General features: G+C 52.3%; 1 protein-coding gene across 2 annotated transcripts; it reads left to right on the top strand.

Annotated features, from left to right (window-relative positions):
- Positions 1-333: 333 nt before the first annotated feature.
- KLHL28 (kelch like family member 28) lies at positions 334-14,148 on the top strand. 2 transcript variants are annotated; one of them, XM_083864001.1, is made up of 5 exons: positions 334-424; positions 4,007-4,905; positions 9,841-10,284; positions 11,576-11,784; positions 13,137-14,148. In XM_083864001.1, the coding sequence occupies exons 2-5, from the start codon at positions 4,007-4,009 to the stop codon at positions 13,298-13,300; spliced, it is 1,716 nt and encodes a 571-aa protein (XP_083720127.1). In that variant the 5' UTR covers positions 334-424; the 3' UTR covers positions 13,301-14,148. The 2 variants fall into 2 exon arrangements, with proteins under 2 accessions (XP_083720127.1, XP_083720128.1); XM_083864002.1 differs by having other exon boundaries at positions 342-377.
- The last annotated feature ends 7,806 nt before the right edge of the window (positions 14,149-21,954 follow it).

Below are 21,954 nucleotides of genomic sequence, written 5' to 3'. Positions count from 1 at the left end.
CGCCGCCGTCGCCAGGGGGCGCCTCGTGCCGCGCCGGCGCGGCCCCGACCACACCGCGGCCTGAGGGGGGGGACACACACGCGTGTTTTCCCTACTTCTCCTCAGGCTACTGCGGGCAGGACAGGCCACGAAGGCGGTGGAGAAGAAGCGGAGAGAAGCTTTGTGGGGACGGGGATAAAGCAAAACCGGCGGGAAAGCGAAGGCAGCGTGTCCCCCCCAGTGTGGTACCGCCCGGCTGCCGGCGCCTGTGGGTGTGTGCGGCGGCGCGGCCGCTGATTGGCGCGGCGGGGCGGCCGGAAGTGACGTCGCGGGCGGTGGCGGAGCGGTGGAACAAGGCGGCGGCGCGGCCGGGCCGGGCCCGGGGCACCCCGGCACAGGTGAGACCGGGACAGCACCGGGACAGCCCGGGACAGCACCGGGACAGGTGAGGGCGGGACAGGCCCGGGCCCGGGGCACTCCGGTACAGGTGAGACCGGGATAGGGCCGGGCCCAGGGCACCCGGCACAGGTGAGACCGGGACAGCACCGGGACAGGCCGCGGGGCCGCCTCCCGCCGCTGCCACCGCCCCGGCCGGGCTGTCAGTGCAGTGGGGGGCCCGCCCGGCGCGGGGAGATGCCGCAGAGAGCGGCGGAGCGGTGTGGGCTGGACGGGACCCTCAGCAGGATCACCGCTCACAGCTCAGGCTGCTCCAGCCCCAGCCCCAGGCCGGGATCTGCCCCCGGTCCTGCCCCCGCCGAGAGCACAGGGAGAACAGGAATTGCAGAGGTCGGGCGGCCTCTCCCGCGGGTTTCCTCCTTCCCCGGTCGGGGCTGGGGCTCCCCGGGCAGTCCCAGAACCGGCCCCGTCCCGCAGCTCTTCCTCAGCACGCCCGGAGCCCTCAGCTCTGCTGTGCCGGTTAATCTCTATTATTTCCCCTCTCTGGTGCTGTTCAGGACAAGTTTGAGCCGCAGGCTGAAGGATCTGACAGCCCCGAGCCCGGGGTGAGCGTTTGGTGGGGTACAATTCCAGTTTCGTGTCCCAGCTGCTGATTTATTGCTGAACAGTGAAATAAATAACAGCAAATCCACGGTGTGGGCCGAGCCTGGCCGTGCAGGAGGGGTGAGAGGTTCTACGAGGTTTATTGCTGAAAAATAACTTAAATGTAGTTACTTGTAGGTGTTTTGGTAGGTTTTGTAGCTGAGCTGTGACCGTCCCTTTTTCATGTGGTAGTGCCTTGTGTTTCCTGATTTTTGTGTGATCAAATCAGGAACTGAACACAAACACAAAATATACATTATTTTAGCTGCTGGGCAGCTTTTTTTATTACTATTATTTATTTTTCTTTAAATTCTTCCATGTATAATTTGTGCTGCAAAACTGCGATAGGGGAAACATTGTTGCCTGTGCTCTCACCTTTTACAGATGCACTTAAATTAGTTTCTTTCGGTTATTTTTTTCCCGGTGTAGAGAGATAATAGGAGAGCTTATCTCTCTCCTCGTGGGTAAGAGGCTTTTCAGCCCCTTCCCTGTCAGTGCCTTTGTGTTTGAACGTTTGATTGTTTGGAGTGAAGCACTTTTCAGTGGGCTCCCCTGCAGGCGAGGTGTCATTTAGGGAGCTGTGCACACCATAAACTCATTATTAAGAGCAGAGAGATCTTGCAGATCGTTCAGCACATCAAAAGCCGCTGTTCCTGGAGAACAATGGGATTCTCTCCCCGCGGATCCTGACACATCCCTGCCCTCCACCTCTCACCGGTGCAGCTCTGGGGGCTGAACAAAGAGCTCTGCTCTGTGCGGGGAGCTGAGATCAGGCACCAGCCGGGGGCTCGGTGTGGATTTGGGGATTTTGTGGGGCTGTGGGGGAGTGAGGAGCCTCCTCTCTGCACTCCTGGAGCTCCCGGGGAAGCGCTGACACCTCTCTGCACTCCTGGAGCTCCTGCCAGGCTGGGGGAAATGCTGACACCCCCCTGCACTCCTGGAGCTCCTGGGGAAGTGCTGACACCTCTCTGCACTCCTGGAGCTCCTGGGGAAGTGCTGACACCTCTCTGCACTCCTGGAGCACCTGGGGAAGCGCTGACACCTCTCTGCACTCCTGGAGCTCCTGCCAGGCTGGGGGAAATGCTGACACCCCCCTGCACTCCTGGAGCTCCTGGAGAAGTGCTGACAATTCCAGACTGCTCCCCTGGGGAGCTCTGGGACTGTCCCTGCAGGGAATTCCTGTGAGAGCCATGGGGTGAGGTGGGGAGCTCCTGTTCCTCCTGTGCATCCTCAGCTCAGGAATGTGCTCCAGCCCCGCTGGCGCTGTGGGGTGCTTGGCAGGGGGAAGGCAGGGAATGGGAACAGGAACAGGAATGGGACAGAAGTGAGAATGGGGATGGGAACAGGAATGGAAATGGAATGGGGACAAGAGTGGGAATGGGAACAGGAACGGGAATGGGGAAATGGGAATGGGAACAGGAATGGGGATGGGAGTGGGAACAAACAGGAATGGGAATGGGAACAGGAAAGGGAATGGAAATGGAATGGGGATGGGAATGGGAACGTGAATGGGAATGAGAACGGGGATGGGAACGGGAACAGGAACAGAAATGGAAATGGAATGAGGATGGGAGTGGGAACAGGAACAGGAATGGGAACGAGAACAGGAATAGAAATGGAATGGGGATGAGAATGGGAACGGGAATGGAAATGGAATGGGAATGGGAACAGGAACAGGAATGGGAATGGGAACAGGAATGGGGACGGGAACGGGAACAGGAATGGGAACAGGGATGAGAATGGGAACAGGAACAGGAATGGGAACAGGGATGGGAATGGAATGGGGATGAGAATGGGAACAGAAACAGGAATGGGAATGAAATGGGGATGGGAATGGGAACGGGAACAGGAATGGAAATGGAATGAGGATGGGAATGGGAACAGGAACAGGAATGGGAACGAGAACAGGAATAGAAATGGAATGGGGATGAGAATGGGAACGGGAATGGAAATGGAATGGGGATGGGAACGGGAACAGGAATGGGAACGAGGATGGAAATGGAATGGGGATGAGAATGGGAACAGGAATGGAAACGGAAATAGAATGGGAAGCTGCTCCCTGCCAGAGCCTCCCAGACAAAGCCACAGCAGGACTGGGCTGCTCCCCAGGAGCACTAAACAGGCAGGAATTGAACTGCACAAAAGGAGTTTAAGAACTTTTAGAACTTTGTGTCAAATAAGTTGTATTCTTTAGTTATCTGTCTTTATTTCTATTTCAGCCACTGTTCAGTTCTCTCAAGGCTTTGATGTAGGATCACAGAATATCCTGAGTGGGAAGGGATCCACAGGAGATCAGTGCAGCTCCAGACACCCCAACAATCACATCAGAGATATTTCACTCCAGAACAAAAAAAAAAGACATTTGTGGGGTTTTTTAAATTCAGAGTTGAATGTAGCATAGACTATTAATGAATTATGGAAAGTCCTGGATTTAACTTGCATGAAAAAGTGTAACAGGTGAGGGTTGAAATGTAGGAATGCACCCCACACCTGAGTTGTTCACCAGGATTGTTTTGAGAAAGGACAGTTGTTCACCAGGGTTGTTTGGAAAAAGGAGAGTTGTTCACCAGGATTGTTTTGAGAAAGGAGAGTTGTTCACCAGGATTGTTTTGAGAAAGGAGAGTTGTTCACCAGGATTGTTTTGAGAATGGACAGTTGTTCACCAGGGTTGTTTTGAGAATGGACAGTTGTTCACCAGGATTGTTTGGAAAAAGGAGAGTTGTTCACCAGGATTGTTTTGAGAAAGGAGAGTTGTTCACCAGGATTGTTTCGAGAAGAGAGAGTTGTTCACCAGGATTGTTTTGAGAAGGGAGAGTTGTTCACCAGGATTGTTTTGAGAAAGGATAATTGTTTACCAAAATTGTTTCGAGAAGAAACTTTCTTGAGAAATTTCTCCTTGGGGGGAGGGAAGTTAGCAGCCGCTAGCAGGCTTAAAAAAATCTCTCAGTCCCACAAAATGACAACCTTTCCCCACGTGTGTTTGTGGCAGATGGACCCGTCGTCGCCGCCCTTCCTGCTGGCCAAGCTGACCCCGCTGCACTCGGAGCAGCTCCTGCAGGGCCTCAACCTGCTGCGGCAGCACCAGGAGCTGTGCGACGTGGTGCTGCGCGTGGGCGAGGCCAAGATCCACGCCCACAAGGTGGTGCTGGCCAGCATCAGCCCTTACTTCAAGGCCATGTTCACGGGGAACCTGTCGGAGAAGGAGAACGCCGAGGTGGAGTTCCAGTGCGTGGACGAGGTGGCGCTGCAGGCCATCGTGGAGTACGCCTACACCGGCACCGTCTTCATCTCGCAGGACACGGTGGAGTCGCTGCTGCCCGCCGCCAACCTGCTGCAGGTCAAGCTGGTGGTCAAGGAGTGCTGCGCCTTCCTGGAGAGCCAGCTGGACCCGGGCAACTGCATCGGCATCTCGCGCTTCGCCGAGACCTACGGCTGCCACGAGCTCTACCTGGCCGCCAGCAAGTTCATCTGCCAGAACTTCGAGGACGTGTGCCAGACCGAGGAGTTCCTGGAGCTGACGCGCTCGGAGCTGGACGAGATCGCCTCCAACGACTGCCTGAACGTGGTGTCGGAGGAGACGGTGTTCTACGCCCTGGAGGCCTGGGTCAAGTACGACGTGCAGGAGCGCCAGAAGTACCTGGCGCAGCTGCTGCACTGCGTGCGCCTGCCCCTGCTCAGCGTCAAGTTCCTGACGCGCCTCTACGAGGCCAACCACCTCATCAGGGACGACCACACCTGCAAGCACCTGCTCAACGAGGCCCTCAAGTACCACTTCATGCCCGAGCACAGACTGTCCCACCAGAGCATGCTGCTGACGCGGCCCCGCTGCGCCCCAAAGGTGCTCTGTGCCGTGGGGGGCAAGGCCGGGCTCTTCGCCTGCCTGGACAGGTGAGCAGCGCCCCTGGGGCAGGGCTGGCACAGCTGGGGGACGCCCCTGGGGGCTGGGAACCTGCCTGGCACCCCTGGGAGACACCCCTGGGAGCTGGGATCCTGCCTGGCACCTCTGGGAGCTGGCATCATCCTGCCTGGCACCCCTGGGACACACCCCTGGGAGCTGGGATCACCCTGCCTGGTACCTCTGAGATACAAGCACTGGGAGCTGGGACACAGGTACTGGGAGCTGGGATCCTGCCTGACACCACTGGGCAGAGACAATGGGAGCTGGGATCCTGCCTGGCACCCCTGGGATACGCCCCTGGGAGCTGGGATCCTGCCTGACACCCCTGGGACACAGGCATTGGGAGCTAGGACACAGGCACTTAGAGCTGGGATCCTTCCTGGCACCCCTGAGCAGAGACATTGGGAGCTGGAATCCTGCCTGGCACCCCTGGGACACAGGCACTGGGAGCTAGGATCCTGCCTGGCACCTCTGGGAGCTGGGATCATCCTGCCTGGCACCCCTGGGACACAGGCACTGGGAGTTGGGATTATCCTGCCTGGCACCCCTGGGTAGAGACAATGGGAGCTGGGATCCTGCCTGGCACCCCTGGGAGCTGGGATCTGTCTGGCACCCCTGGGTAGAGACAATGGGAGCTGGGATCACCCTGCCTGGCACCTCTGGGACACCCCTGGGAGCTGGGATCTCCCCTGTCACTGAGGTTGGAAGAGTCCCACCAGAGTTTTCAGCGTGCTGTTTTTCCTTTCCTCCATAAAAACTCTTCAGCGCGTTTTTTTATCAAGGATGACCCCATGTTTATTTATTTATATATATGAGATCACCCCCATATTTATTTATTTTTTTATTTTTTATTTCGTGAGTAATTTGCAGTGTTAGGGGGGTCTTGTTCGTGCCAGACGTTTGTTCGCACAAAAAGAAAAGCCCTGAAATAATTTTCACTCTCTCAATTGAGTTAATACCGTGGTTAATCTAGTTTGTGCAGTTCTTATTTTTCCTTCCAGGTGTTTTCATTTTACTTAATTCTGCCCCTGATTTGTTATCATTTCAAACAAATCATAAGAATTAACTTGCTGTCTGACAAACGTGCTTCCTGATAATTCAAAAATCCTTGGAATTAGAATAGATTTAATGAGAGCAGAGTGAAGGAGAATAAAAGAGGTTCAGAGGGATTTTTCCCTACTTTTCCTGCCAGAAGGGGACAGCCAGGGAGGGTTGGGCTCTGCTCCCAGGGAACAGGGACAGGAAGAGAGAGAACAGCCTCAGGCTGGGCCAGGGGAAGTTGAAATTGGATATCGGGAAGAATTTCCCCATGGAAAGGGTAGTCAGGGCTTGGGAGTGCCCAGGGAGGTTTGGAGTGCCCATCCCTGGAGTGTCCCAGGAATTCCTGGAGGTGGCACTCAGAATCTTGGAGGCTTTTCCAGCCTCAGGGATCCTGGGATTTCAGGAGGGAGTTGTGGATGATGGTGTGATCATGGTTTTAATCCCAGGGCAGTTGTCTGTGCTGGCAGAACAGGTGAGTCCCTCTCCTCCTTCCAGGATGAACCTCCTCAGTTCCTGGAGAGTCTCCCTGAGGCTCCTCAGGGAGCAAAGGAGGAACAAAGGAGAGACAAAAACAGCTTCAAGCCCCAGGCTGGTGTGGCTGGGTTTGCTCAGGACGTGGGATTAACACTCCCAGAGCTGCTGCTTCAGCTTTGCGTGGGCTGTTTATGCACAAATACACATTTATACATTTATACATTTATACATTTATACATTTATACATTTATACATGCACAGAGAGAGCTTTGATGTGCAGGGTGCCCTTATCAGCCCCAGGAGGGTTCCCTGTGCCCAGACTGCCTGAACTGGATCCACAGCTGCATCCTGGACAATATTCTGGGATGTCTTTTTCTCTGCTTACATAGAGAAACACATTTACACACCTGGGGAGAGCTGGGTGTCCTTTTCCCTGTGTTCACAGATATCAGAGTCATTTAAAGTTAATTTTCCCAATGATAGTCACTGATCTTCAACCAGATGTCAGGGCTGGGAATTGGCAGGTTTATAGATTTCAAAAATAAAGGGGGTTTTGTGCTTCATAAAAGGTGTTTGAGTGGGCAAAGTCATTCTCTGATATTGTTCAGCTCTGCTTCTTTCCCACCTTCTTCAATGATTATAAAAATGGAGCCTACCAATATAATGTAATATAATATAATATAATATAATATAATATAATATAATATAATATAATATAATGTAATGTAATATAATATAATATAATGTATAATGATATAATACAATATAATATAATGATATAGTACAATATAGTATTATATTATGATATGGTATAATATAATATTATAGTATGGTATGGTATATATAATATATGTTATATATAGTATTATTATGATACTATATGGAATATAATAATATATAACAATATTTATATATAAATAATAATATATTGTTATATATAACATTATAATGTAATATATAATATCATTTGGATTATTTTCAATTTTTTGGTGCTTCACATACCAAAATTCCTCTAGACTATATTTAACCTCTAATCTCTGGTGTTTTAGCAGCTCCTGTTTCAGGCTCTTAGTGCTGTCAGCTCTCCAGGGGCCTCATGCTCCTGTATGGTTTTTTTATGAACAGATTATATTTCCTCTTAATTATTTAGGTGATTTATTAATTAAACTATTCAGGCTAGACTTTATCTGGGGCAAGCCAGACCCACCGTGTTCTCACAATTAAAAGAAAATGATATTTTAAGGTTTAAAATTCAGATTTAAAATTCAGATTTAATTTAAGGGTTAAACTTAAGGTTTAATTTCAACATTTAAGGTTTAAATTTAAGATTTAAATTTCAGGTTTAAGTTTAAGATTTAAAGATGTAAATTTCAGATTTAAATTTCAGGATTGATTTTAAGGTTTAATTTTAAGATTTAAAGATGTAAATTTCAGATTTAAATTTCAGGTTTGATTTTAAGATTAATTTTAAGATTTAAAGATTTAAATTAGCAATTTAAATTTCAGATTTAAAATGCTGTTTAAAAGAAATAAGCTGGTTTAAAGACACATTTTTCAGGTTAGTCTGAGCTACGTTGACATTTTGTTTAAATTACAGAATGTTCCATATACCTATTTATAAACTGCAAGTTGTAGCTTCTAAATGTATATCTGTAAATACAGGTTTGTGTTTCCCTCCCTGTAATTTACTTTTCTCCCTCCCATTTCTGTGGCTGGTTTGGGGTTTTTTTTAATGTGTGTTTTCTCCTCCCTTTGGGTCATATTTTCAGCTGGTTCCTGTTTCAACAGGACACGAAATAAAGATGTTTGACTCCGGTCAGGAGGCAGGAGAAATCAGAAAGTTTTATTTACAATTTATTTAGCTAAAAAGGCACATTATTGGTCCATAGGGCTGACACCTCTCCCATTGGCTGAGGAACAGAAATAGTAAACAACACCTGTTGTAATGGGAAAGGAAATATTGTTTACACAAGGTTGTTTTGGGGAAAAAAGACAAACTGTTGAAAAGTTTCCCTTGGGAAGAGCTCAGGCTCAGAAAATATTTGGTCCACAGGTTATTATTTGAATTCCCATTTTTCTCCCTGTTTCCTATTTTTCCCCCTGCAGAATGGAGATGCATTTCCCATTATTCTCCCCATTTTTTCCCCCTGGCAGCATGGAGATGTGTTTATTTCCATTTTTCTCTCTGTTTTTCCCCTGGCAGCATGGAGGTGCATTTCCCATTTTTCTCCTGGTTTTTTCCCCCTGGCAGCATGGAGATGTGTTTATTTCCATTTTTCTCCCTGTTTCCTATTTTTCCCCCTGGCAATATGGAGATGTATTTCCCATTTTTCTCCCCATTTTTTTCCCCTGGCAGCATGCAGATGTATTTATTTCCCATTTTTCTCCCTGTTTCCTGTTTTTCCCCCTGCAGAATGGAGATGCATTTCCCATTTTTCTCCCCATTTTTTTCCCCGGGCAGCATGGAGATGTGGTTTTTTTCCCATTTTTCTCCCTGTTTTTCCCCTTTCAGCATGGAGATGTATTTATTTCCCATTTTTCTCCCTATTTCCTGTTTTTCCCCTGGCAGCATGGAGATGCATTTCCCATTTGTAGTGATTTGAAAGCAAAACCAGTGAGACACTCCAAGTCAGAAATACAATTTAATAGGAAGAAAAAAAAGAAGTAAAATAAAATAAATGCATTAATACAAAAAACCACTGACAGAGTCAGAAATACAACCTGACACTGTTGCTCAGGGCGTTGGGAACAGCCCAAAGTCAGCCCTCCTGGAGGGGCAGGTGTGTCCTGTGGGAAGCAGAGATGGTCCTGTGGGGAAAAGGGTCCAGAGATGGGTCTGGTCTTCCTTTGGGAGTCCCATGGGGACAGGGGATGTCTGGGGACACTTGTGGCTCCTTTTTATCTGGTGGAAATGGTTTGGCTCCTCCTCCCTGGGTGGAGCATCTCACAGTGGGATGATGAAACGTGTGATGTCATTGGTGAGCTTTGATGGCCCATTAACAGGAGATAAGGGACACTGGGATGATGTCATGTGTGATGTCACTGGTGAGCTTTGATGGCCCATTAACAGAAGATAAAACCAGTTTTCAACTGATGGAATAGAATAAATTTTTTTTTTTTGGTTACATATTCCAAGACACCATTTTCCCCTGGCACCATGGAGATGTATTTATTTCCCACTTTTCTCCCATTTTCCCCCCGGCACCATGGAAATGATGTATTTATTCCCCATTTTCCCCCCCTGGCAGCATGGAGATGTATTTATTCCCCATTTTTACCCCCTGGCAGCATGGAAATGATGTATTTATTTCCCATTTTTCCCCCTGGCAGCATGAAGATGTATTTATTCCCCATTTTTCCCCCCTGGCACCATGGAAATGATGTATTTATTCCCCATTTCCCCCTGGCAGCATGGAGATGTACTTCCCCCAGAACGACTCGTGGATCGGGCTGGCCCCGCTGAGCATCCCGCGCTACGAGTTCGGGGTGTGCGTGCTGGAGCAGAAGATCTATGTGGTGGGAGGCATCGCCACCCACGTGTGCCAGGGCATCAGCTACAGGAAACACGAGAGCTCCGTGGAGTGCTGGGACCCCGACACCAACACCTGGAGCTCCCTGGAGAGGATGTTTGAGAGCCGCAGCACGCTGGGCACGGCCGTGCTGGCCGGGGAGCTCTATGCCCTGGGGGGCTATGATGGGCAGTCCTACCTGAGGAGCGTGGAGAAGTACATCCCCAAGGTGAAGGAGTGGCAGCTGGTGGCCCCCATGAGCAGGACGAGGAGCTGCTTCGCTGCTGCTGTGCTGGATGGGATGATCTATGCCATCGGGGGCTACGGGCCTGCACACATGAACAGGTATGTGATACACCAAAACTCCTGGGCAGGCTCATTAATACCTGTCCTGCCCACATGAACAGGTATGTGGTACACCAAAACTCCTGGGCAGGCTCATTAATCCTTCTCCTGCCCATATGGACAGGTATGTGACATGCCAAGACCTCCTAGGCAGGCTCATTAATCCTTGTCCTGCCCATATGAACAGGTATGTGGTGTCTGACTCACCAAAACCTTCTGGGCAGCTTTTTTAATCCTTGTCCTGCCCATATGAACAAGTACATGGTGAGAGTGACCTACCAAAATTCCTGGGTAGGGTCATTAATCCTTGTCCTGCCCATATGAACAGGTATGTGGTGAGTGACTCACCAAACCCCCCTGGGCAGCTTTTTAAATCCTTGTCCTGCCCACTTGGACAAGTACGTGGTGAGAGCGAGCCACCAAAACTCCTGGGCACCTCATTAATCCCTGTCCTGCCCATATGGACAGGTATGTGCTGAGAGTGACCCACCAGAACTCCTGGGTGGGCTCATTAATCCTTGTCCTGCCCATATGAACAGGTATGTGGTGGCTGACTCACCAAAACCCTCTGGGCAGCCTCATTAATCCTTGTCCTGCCCACTTGGACAGGTATGTGGTGAGTGACTCACCAAAACTCCTGGGCACCTCATTAATCCTTGTCTTGCCCATATGAACAGGTACGTGGTGAGAGTGACCCACCAAACCTCCTGGGCACCTCATTAATCCTTCCTTTGCCCATATGGACAGGTATGTGGTGAGAGTGACTCACCAAACCCCCCTGGGCACCCTTTTTAATCCTTGTCCTGCCCATATGAACAGGTACATGGTGAGAGTGACCCACCAAAACCCCTGGTTAGGCTCATTAATCCCTGTCCTGCCCATATGAACAGGAGTGCCATTCCAGGAGTGAATCCCCATCCCTGACATCCCAGGCTGTCCCTGTGCCATTCCAGGAGTGAATCCCCATCCCTGACATCCCAGGCTGTCCCTGTGCCATTCCAGGAGTGAATCCCCATCCCTGACATCCCAGGCTGTCCCTGTGACACTCCAGGAGTGAATCCCCATCCCTGACATCCCAGGCTGTCCCTGTGCCATTCCAGGAGTGAATCCCCATCCCTGACATCCCAGGCTGTCCCTGTGACACTCCAGGAGTGAATCCCCATCCCTGACATCCCAGGCTGTCCCTGTGACACTCCAGGAGTGAATCCCCATCCCTGACATCCCTGGCTGTCCCTGTGCCATTCCAGGAGTGAGTCCCCACCCCAGACTCACGGCTGTGTTTCCTTTCCAGCATGGAGCGCTACGATCCAAGCAAGAACTCCTGGGAGACTGTGGCCTCCATGGCTGACAAACGGATAAACTTTGGGGTGGGGGTCATGCTGGGCTTCATCTTCGTGGTGGGGGGACACAACGGGGTGTCCCACCTGTCCAGCATCGAGAGGTACGACCCCCACCAGAACCAGTGGACGGTGTGCCGGCCCATGAAGGAGCCCAGGACAGGTGGGTCATGGCAGGAGTGAACCTCTGAGCTGGTAAAACCTGCAGGGAACAGTGCCAGGGGCTCCATCTCTAAGTGAAGGTCACTTCACCAGCTCTGTGAAAGGGTCTTGGTTTCTCCAAGTTCAGTTTATTAATGCTGAGCTGTGACAAGAATGATAGGAAGTAGTAATTCTACCTCCTGTTTTTTCAGTGATTTCAGGAGTGATGCAGTTCTGTGCTCACTGTTCTGTTGGATTTTGTTGGGTGTGGAGACTCAGGGATGCAGGGTTGAGGTGCAGCTCCCATCTCTGCTCCTGGCACAGGGACAGCACCCAGGGACCAGCTGGAGCTGGGGCAGGGAGGGTCAGGCTGGAGATCAGGGAAAGGTTCTTCCCCCAGAGGGTGGAACAAGCCCTGGAAAAGCTCCCCAGGGAATGGGCACGGCCCCGAGGCTGCCAGAGCTCCAGGAGCCTTTGGACAGCCCTGCCAGGGATGTCCAGGGGGGGATTGTTGGGGGGTCTGGGCAGGGACAGGGGTTGGGATGATCCCTGTGGGTCCCTCCAGCTCAGGACATTCCATGGTTCTATCCCAGTCTCCTGACAGGTAACACTGGGACAGAGGGAGGTGGTTTGATCATAGGAAAGGGGATGAGAACAGCACAAGAGGGGTGTCAGACCTGAACAGAGAGGGGTCCTCATTTACACCCCTTTTCTTTAGACAGGACTCAGCCTGTGGGTGGCAGGGGGTGACCATTTGGGAACAAAACCACGGTGATTCCCTCAGGGTTTGATTTCCATCCTTTAAGACAATGAGGACTCTGGGGTCAGTCTGTGGGTGGCAGGGGTGACCATTGCTGATTCCCCCAGGGTTTGATGTCCATCCTTTCTTTAGACAGTGAGGACTCAGCCTGTGGGTGTCAGGGGTGACCACTGTTGATTCCCCAGGCTCTGATGTCCATCCTTTAGGCAGTGAGGGGTCTGGGCTCAGTCTGTGGGTGGTGGGGGTGACCATTGGTGATTCCCCCAGGGTTTGATGTCCATCCTTTAGACAGTGAGGACTCAGCCTGTGGGTGGCAGGGGTGACTGTTGGTGATTCCCCCAGGGTTTGATGTCCTCCTTTAAGACAATGAGGACTCTGGGCTCAGCCTGTGGGGGTCAGGGGTGACCACTGTTGATCCCCCAGGCTCTGATGTCCATCCTTTAGGCAGTGAGGACTCTGGGCTCAGTCTGTGGGTGGCAGGGGTGACCATTGGTGATTCCCCCAGGGTTTGATGTCCTCCTTTAAGACAATGAGGACTCTGGGCTCAGCCTGTGGGTGTCAGGGGTGACCACTGTTGATCCCCCAGGCTCTGATGTCCACCCTTCCCTCCGCAGGCGTGGGCGCGGCGGTGATCGATAACCACCTGTACGTGGTGGGCGGGCACTCGGGCTCGTCCTACCTGAACACGGTGCAGAGGTACGAGCCCATCTCGGACTCGTGGCTGGACTCAGCAGGGATGATGTACTGCCGCTGCAACTTCGGCCTCACGGCGCTCTGAGGGCTCAGAGCTGGGCCCTGGCCTGGCTGGGGCTGACCCTGCCCGCGGTGCTGCCCCCGGGCTCGGCGTGGGCACCGCGAGGGATCCGCTCCTCCCCCGGAATGAGCACAGCATGGGGGAGATGAGGTGCCCAGCTGGGTTTGGTGCACGCCCCGCTCACAGCAGTGGGGTTTGGGAGAGAGCTGGGACGCAGCTGAAAGTTTGTCCATCCCCTTTTTTTGTAGAGCTTTTGTCTCTTCCTCCTCTGGAAGGTGGAGCTCCCTGTGCCGTGGGGGGAGCTGGGTGAGCACAGGGGTCTGACCCCTGGCTCTGTGTGTGTGTGCACACGGGGAAGGTGCCAGGGCTTCACGGGGGTTTTTTATGACCAAGGGCTGCCTTGTTTCTTCTGTATCTCAAGGTTTGTACATAATAAATGCCATGGGATGTTGCCTGTACTCTCCTTTGTCACCTGCTTCCTGCTTAGGAGGGCTGGGATGATCCTTGGAGACATTCACGAGGCAAATTTCTTGCCTCCTCTGGACTTTTTTTTTTTTTGATCTGATGAAGAGTATTTGCATTTTTAACTTTTCCCTTGTGTTTCCTTCGAGTGCTAGATGAACTGACTTCATCCTGCTGTGTGCTTTTGGTTGGAATTGGAGGACTCAGAGCAGCAGCAGCCTTCCTGGCATGCTATCCAATAAAACCCTCCAAGCCAGCCCATCCCATCCCATCCTTCTCATGTTCCCCCTTTTTTTCCTCAAGGATTGTATGATATCCTCCTCTGAGTGTTCCCACCTCACAATGGTGCTAAATGTAGGGGTAACCCCGAGGCTGTTCCTGATTTCAGTGCATAAAAGCATGTTTGGATTGTTCCACTGGTTTGGTTTCTTCTTTGCTCCCTTTTCATCCCCCCCTGCAGTGTCACCCCTGTGGAATGAGCTCCCTGATGGGTGTTTTAGTGGGGCTTTTCCAGGTTCATGGTTATTCTTCCCATTCTCACAAATCCCAGCTCGGGTTCTTCAGGCACTTCCCAGCAGGGCAGGGAATTCATCCCAAATGTGTGTCCTGCTGAGGGGCTTCACCACAGTCCCTCTGGGTTCATCAGACAGCCCTGAGCTCAGTGAAAACTCAGAGAGAAAGTGATGCTGTGGGTTATAACCATCATTTCAAATGGAATTTAACTGATTTAGCACATTTTGGGGTGTCTTCTGATCTCAATTACCTTCAATCTCTGTGGTGTCTGTCCACTGCCAGGCCTGGGACTAAGGATTTTTTTTTGCCTCCAGAGTTTCCTTTCCCTTTATTTTTACATGTTTGGTGGTTGTTTTCCAAGCCCACACAGTGTTACTTTGAAAGGTGCAATAATATTTGAAATAGTTGCTTTAAAAGCCATTTCTTTAGGATTTTGCTGAATGGGGAGGGTTGAGTGCTCTGGGTTTATCCTGAATTCCTGCAGAGCTGGTTCCAGTTCTTCCATTCCAATCACTGGGATTTCACCAGCCCAGGAGGGTGTTGTCACCATAAAACATCATTCAGGTACCCCAGGTGATTGCACAGACCATCAAATCCTGCAGGTCTTCAGATTTGGTGGAACTGAGCAGGACTTTAAATAAAAGAAACTGCATTGAAAAGGCTGAAATTGTTAATTTGACCCACAAGGATTCATTCCAGTGACAGCAATAAATCTTGATTTAATTATTCCAGAGCATCTGTTGGCAGGACAGGAGGGGCTCCATGGCTGTATTTGCAGGTTTGGGTGTCAGGAGGGAATCCTGGAATCCCAGGGTGGTTTGGGTGGGAAGGGACCTGAAATCTCACCCAATTCCCACCCCTGCCATGGCAGGGACACCTCCCACTGTCCCAGGGACACCTCCCACTGTCCCAGGGACACCTCCCACTGTCCCAGGCTGCTCCAAGCCCAATGTCCAGCCTGGCCTTGGGCACTGCCCGGGATCCAGCAAATCTGGGAATTCCAGCCCAGCCAGGAATTCCTTCCCAATATCCCACCCAAATCTCCCCTTTTCCAATTTGAAGCCATTCCCTGTGTCCTGTCCCTCCATCCCTTGTCCCCAGTCCCCCTCCAGCTCTCCTGGAGCCCCTTCAGGCCCTGCCAGGGGCTCTGAGCTCTCCCTGGAGCTTCTCCCCTCCAGGGGAACATTCCCAGCTCTCCCAGCCTTTCCCAACAGGAGAAGGATTTCAGCTGCTCCATCCCCAGGGGAAGGAAACAGGGCAGAGCCCGGAGCTGTCCCCGTGTCCCGGTGCGGACAGGGCGGTGCCGGTACCAGGAGGAAGATTTGGTTGGTGCTGGTACCGGGGGGATGACGATGATGCTGGTACCAGGAGGATGAGGATGGTGCCGGTGCTGGTACCTGGATGATCCGGGCGGTGCCGGTGCCCCAGCTGGGCTGAGGCTCCTCTGAGCCTTGTCCGCTGGGTGTCACCGCTGGGTGTCACCGCTGGGTGTCACTGTTGGTGTCCCTGCTGGGTTCCACCGCTAGATGTCACTGCTGGGTGTCACTGCTGGGTGTAACTGTTGGATGTCACTGCTGGGTATCACTGCTGGGTGTCCCTGCTGGATGTCCCTGCTGGGTGTCACCGCTGGGTGTCCCTGCTGGGTGTCACCGCTGGGTGTAACTGTTGGATGTCACTTCTGGGTGTCACTGCTGTATGTCACCGCTGGGTGTCACTGCTGGATCCCACTTGATGTCACTGCTGGGTGTCACTGCTGGGTGTCACTGATGGGTGTCACTGCTGGGTTCCACCGCTAGATGTCACCGTTGGGTGTCACCGCTGGGTGTCACCGCTGGATTCCACCGCTGGGTGTCACCGCTGGATGTCGCCGCTGGGTGTCACTGCTGGGTGTCACTTGATGTCACTGCTGGGTGTCACTGCTGGGTGTCACTGCTGGATCCCACTTGATGTCACTGATGGGTGTCACCGCTGGGTGTCACCACTGGGTGTCCCCGCTGGGTGTCCCCGCTGGGTGTCACTGGGATTTACTCTGTGATTTACCCTGGGATTTATCCTGGGACATGGACACACTGTGGAATTCCATGGGATTTATCCTGGGGTGTGGACACACTGTGGGATTGTATGGGATTTACCCTGGGATTTACCCTGGGCTATGACACACTGTGGAATTCCATGGGATTGACCCTGGGGCAAGGACAGGCTGTGGGATTGCAGGGATTTACCCTGGGATGTTCCAGGAGGACCCAAAGGGATGGAAAGGGGGGATTTCGGATGGGGCCATGGCAGGGCAGGGGACACAAGGGGTGCACCTGGCCTGGCCATGCCTGTCCTGGCTGCCCATGGCAGGGCCTGGGGCTGGAGGAGGTGATGGAAACCAGGATTAGGGAAAATCCCCCTCCTGGAATTTGAGGGGAGCATTTCCTCCCCCTGAATCACCTTCAGGGAGGATCTGATGATAGAAAAATTCTTTTATTCTGCAGAAAGAAGAGAAATAAATAACCTTATTTGAGGAACCTGCTTTCAAAATTACTTTTTTAATTATTAAATTTAATTAGTGAAGGTCATATTTTTTAATTACTCAAAAGGGAAGAGCCACACTCAACAGAGAACCCAATTAAAGGGGGGAGTTTTTGAGAGGAAGATTGTGCTTAGAAAATAGGAGATTCTTCCTCTTGCCATAAAAGTCCAAATGAAAACTTCCACCACCTCCTTCAGAGGAACCCACAGAGCTGCTCCAGGGCTGGAGCCAGGCTGGGAGAGCTGGGAATGTTCCCCTGGAGAGGAGAAGCTCCAGGGAGAGCTCAGAGCCCCTGGCAGGGCCTGAAGGGGCTCCAGGAGAGCTGGAGAGGGACTGGGGACAAGGGATGGAGGGACAGGACACAGGGAATGGCTTTAGGCTGGGAAAGGGGAGATTTGGGTGGGAGATTGGGAATTAGGAATTCCTGTCTGGGCTGGAATTCCCAGAGCAGCTGTGGCTGAGCTGAAATGTAAATGTTGGGATGAGCAGAGAATTCCTGGGAGCAGCAGCAGAGCCCCGATGGGATCTGGGATGTTTCCCCATGGAGAATACACAGAATTAAACCTCAAAATGTCTTGTGCTGGAGGGAAAAGGGATTTTCCTTACAGGTGAGGAGGAGTCAGTACAAGATGTTTTCATGCCCGAGGAAGGGAAAACAAACACCTCTGACTCTGCTGACATTGTTTTGCTGCTGTTTGTGAACAGTGGGGAACTGAGAGAGGCCAGAGACTCTTCCTGAACTGACTCATCCTGAATCAGCTGTGCTGGGACTGGGATGGGATTGGGATGGGATCCATGAGAGGGGATGGGATGGGATTGGAATTGGGATGGGATTGGAATTGGGATGGGATTGGGAAGAGATGGGATGGGATGAGACGGGATGGGATGGGGAGATGGGATTGGTTTGGGATGGGAAAGATTGGAGGAGGGAGTTGGGATGGGATTGAGATGGGATGGGGTGGGATGGGGGAGATGGGATTGGATGGGACTGGGATGAGATAGGATAGGATGGGATTGGGATGGGATTGGGATGAGATGGAATGGGAATAGGGATGGGATGGGATTGAGATGAGATTGGGATGGGGAAGATTGGAGGAGGGAGTTGGGATGGAGAGCTGGGATGGGATTGGGATGAGCTAGGATGAGATGGGATGGGATTGGGTGGGACTGGAATGAGATGGGATGGGATGGGGATGAGATGGAATGGGAATAGGAATGGGATGGGATTGGGATGAGATGGAATGGGAACAGGGATGGGATGGGATAGGATTGGGATGAGATGGGATGGAGAAGATTGGAGGAGGGAGTTGGGATGGAGAGCTGGGATGGGATCCATGGGATGAGTGAGATGGGATGGGATAGGATAGGGAAGATGTGATAGGGAAGATGTGATGGGGGAGCTGGGAGCAGAGGAGGGGTGAGGGTACCAAGCCCCCTTGGCCATGCAGGGCCTGTCCCCTCTCCCAGGGTGACATCAGCAGCTCTTTGGCCTCACCCACCTGGGAGGATGGAACAGCACTGGGATTGCTCAACCCTGATTGGAGCCCAGGATTTCCATGGGGGCAAGGGATGGTCCCTGGGGAGCCTCTACAGGGATTTCCATGGGGACAGGGAGAGCCCCTGGGGAGCCCCCCGCCCCTGGACCACTCTTTGCTCACCACTGACACTGCCCAGGGCTCAAAGCCCATTGGGACAAAAGGCTCTGAGCTCCGGGGGGATGTTACACGGTGACATTTGACATGCTAATCTTATGGAAATGGATTAATTACAAATGCTATTTCTGTCGGCTTAACGCACCAGCGTAAGGTCACTGCTGAGGGATAAAAGCTGATGAGATTGTGCTGAATTACAATAACCCAGCCTGGATTGCAGATGGATGTGGATGGATGTGGGGTCCAGGATGGATGAGGGATGGGTGTGGGATGGGTGTGGGATCCGGGATGGGTGTGGGATGGGTGTGGGATGGGTGAGGGATGGATGTGGGATGGATCCAGGATGGATCCGGGATGCAGCAGGGGCAGGGGTGGGGCACAGGGCGCGGTGATTCCCACTCCGGTCCCGGGGCAGTCCCGTTCTGAAGCTTCTCTCGCTTTGTGCCTCCCCCCTCCCTGTCCCCTCCCTGTCCCCTCCCTGTCCCCTCCCTGTCCCCTCCCTGTCCCCTCCCTCTCCCTCCCGGGATAACCCCGGCAGACGGGCACCAGTGTCGCTCTGCAGCCCGAATCCCCATTTTTCCATTCCCATTCCCGTTTATCCCGGTCTGTGCCGCGGGAATCGCCTCCTGCGGGCCCGGTGGGCACGGGGGGACAGCCGGGGACAGCCGGGGACAGCCGGGGACAGCCTGGGACACTCCAGCCCCTGGTGGCGCTGCTCCCTCCCCGCACCAGGGAATGTCCCTGGGAGGTGTTGGCACTCAGTGTGGCATCACCCTGGAGCCCAGATTCCCGGATCCCCCGGGCATCCATCCCCTGCCCCTCCACCCCCGTCCTTCCCCAGGGAAATCCCGGCCGGGGAATCCCCGTGTCCCTGGGGCCGAGGGATGGATGTCCCTGGGCCGGTTCTGGGGGTCCTGGGGGGGCAGGGAAGGGTTAATTCCGTGCCGGGTGTGTTGACACCCGTGTTTGTCCTGTCGGGAATCAATAAATCATTTCCTGGGATTCCTGTCCCAACCAGCTCAGCGGGATGCGGGAACCTGTGCTGGGACAGGGATAACCCACCCCTGGGAATTAAACCGGGGGAGAAACAAATCCTGACCCGCCTTTGGGGCCGGGAGCAGCCGGCAGAGCCCTGCAGGTGGTAGCAGAGCTCCACGGCAGCGCCGCTGCCATTCCTGCTCCAGAAAATGCTGCCCAAACATCTTTCCAGCAGGGAAAAGGAGCCTGTGCTCGTTCTGGACCCGGAGCCGGGAATGAGATCCATGGGATGGAGCTGGGTTTGATGGGGGGAATGAGGAATGGGATCCATGGGATGAGCTGGGATTGATGGGGGAAATGAGGAAGGGGATCCATGGGATGAGCTGGGATTGATGGGGGAAATGAGGAATGGGATCCAGGGGATGAGCTGGGATTGATGGGGGAAATGAGGAATGGGATCCATGGGATGAGCTGGGATTGATGGGGGAAATGAGGAATGGGATCCACAGGATGAGCTGGGATTGATGGGGGAATGAGGAATGGGATCCATGGGATGAGCTGGGATTGATGGGGGAAATGAGGAATGGGATCCATGGGATGAGCTGGGATTGTGGAGGGGAAATGAGGAAGGGGGTCCATGGGATGAGCTGGGATTGGTGGGGGGAAATGAGGAATGGGATCCATGGGATGAGCTGGGATTGTGGAGGGGAAATGAGGAATGGGATCCATGGGATGAGCTGGGATTGATGATGGGGGGAATGGGATCCATGGGATGAGCTGGGATTGATGGGGGAAATGAGGAATGGGATCCATGGGATGAGCTGGGATTGATGATGGGGGGAAATGGGGAATGGGATCCATGGGATGAGCTGGGATTGTGGAGGGGAAATGGGATCCATGGGATGAGCTGGGATTGTGGAGGGGAAATGGGATCCATGGGATGAGCTGGGATTGTGGAGGGGAAATGAGGAATGGGATCCATGGGAAGAGCTGGGATTGATGGAAGGGAAATGAGGAAGGGGGTCCATGGGATGAGCTGGGATTGATGGGGGAAATGAGGAAGGGGGTCCATGGTGTGGACCCAGGATTGATGGGATGGGACCAGGGAAGGAGTTCCATGACCCTGGGTCCAGGATTGATGGAGCGGGACTGGGGAAAAAAGGTCCAGGGTATTGAACACAGATGGATGGAGCAGAACCAAGGAAGGAGATCCATGGCCTGGATCCTGGATTGATGGATCCCATCCATGACATGGATCCCGGATTGATGGATCCCATCCATGGCACGGAGCTTGGATTGATGGATCCCATCCATGACATGGATCCTGCATTGATGGAGCAGATCCATGGCCTGGATCCTGGATTGATGGATCACAGCCATGACATGGATCCTGGATTGAAGGAGCAGATCCAGAGAATTAATCCTGGATTGATGGAGCAGATCCATGCCATGGATCCTGGATTGATGGATCCCATCCATGACATGGATCCCAGATTGACGGATCACATCCATGGGATGGATCCTGGATTGATGGATCACACCCTTGACATGGATCCTGCATTGATGGAGCAGATCCATTCCATGGATCCTGCATTGATGGATCCCATCCATGACATGGATCCTGGATTGATGACAGTGGCTGCCAAGGAGGATCCAGGATTTCCCTGGAGGGTCTCTCAGGTGGTTTCAGTGACAATCCTGATCCCCCTAAACCCATCCCAGGCAGATTCACAATGTCACAGCCCAGCCCAGGGAAGTGATTTCCACAGCCAGAACTGCTGGGAGATGAAAAGGCATTTCCAGCAGCACCCGCCTGTCCCTGTCTGGTTTTTAAACAGTTTTAGGGATGAGGTTATTTGGGATTTGCTGTCCCAGTGCTGGCAGGGAGCTGCACAGGGCTGTCTGCAGCAGGGATTAGGATTTGCAGGGATTAGGATTTGCAGGGATTAGGATTTGCAGGGATTAGGATTTGCAGGTTCAGCCAGGCAGGGCTTTCCTGGCAATGCTCCCAGTGGAGCTGCTGGCTCAGAGTCCAGTGGGAATTCCTGCTATCCTGGAGGAAAACTGTGGGAAAACATGGGGAAAACCATGAAAACCATGGGAAAAAACCATGAAAATCATGGAAAAAAACCCACAAAAACCACGGAAAAAACCATGAAAACCATTGGAAAAAAACCCATGAAAACCATGGGAAAAAATCCCACAAAAACCATGAAAAAAACCACGAAAACAATGGGAAAAACCATGAAAACCATGGGAAAAAAACCCACGAAAACCATGGGAGAAAAAAACACAAAAGCCATGGGAAAAAACCCACAAAAACCATGGGAGAAAAAAACCATGAAAATCATGGGAAAAAACCACAAAATCCATGGGAAAAAACCATGAAAATCATGGGAAAAAACCCACAAAATCCATGGGAAAAAACCATGAAAACCATGGGAAAAACCATGAAAACTGTGGGAAAAAAACCCACGAAAACCATGGGAAAAAGCCACGAAAACCATGGGAAAAAAACCCCACGAAAACCACGGAAAAAACCATGAAAACCATTG

The sequence above is a fragment of the Zosterops lateralis genome (assembly GCF_965231275.1).
Source record: "Zosterops lateralis genome assembly, chromosome: 6".
Lineage (NCBI taxonomy): Eukaryota > Metazoa > Chordata > Aves > Passeriformes > Zosteropidae > Zosterops > Zosterops lateralis.
This window is presented reverse-complemented; position numbering and strand designations above follow the sequence as displayed.

Bases quoted from the DNA above. Each gene is read 5' to 3' on its own strand.
- KLHL28 (XM_083864001.1), top strand. From the start codon at position 4,007: ATGGACCCGTCGTCGCCGCCCTTCCTGCTGGCCAAGCTGACCCCGCTG. The intron at 4,906-9,840 runs GTGAGCAGCGCC...TCCCCCTGGCAG, and splicing joins CTCTTCGCCTGCCTGGACAG to CATGGAGATGTACTTCCCCC. The intron at 10,285-11,575 runs GTATGTGATACA...TTTCCTTTCCAG, and splicing joins GGGCCTGCACACATGAACAG to CATGGAGCGCTACGATCCAA.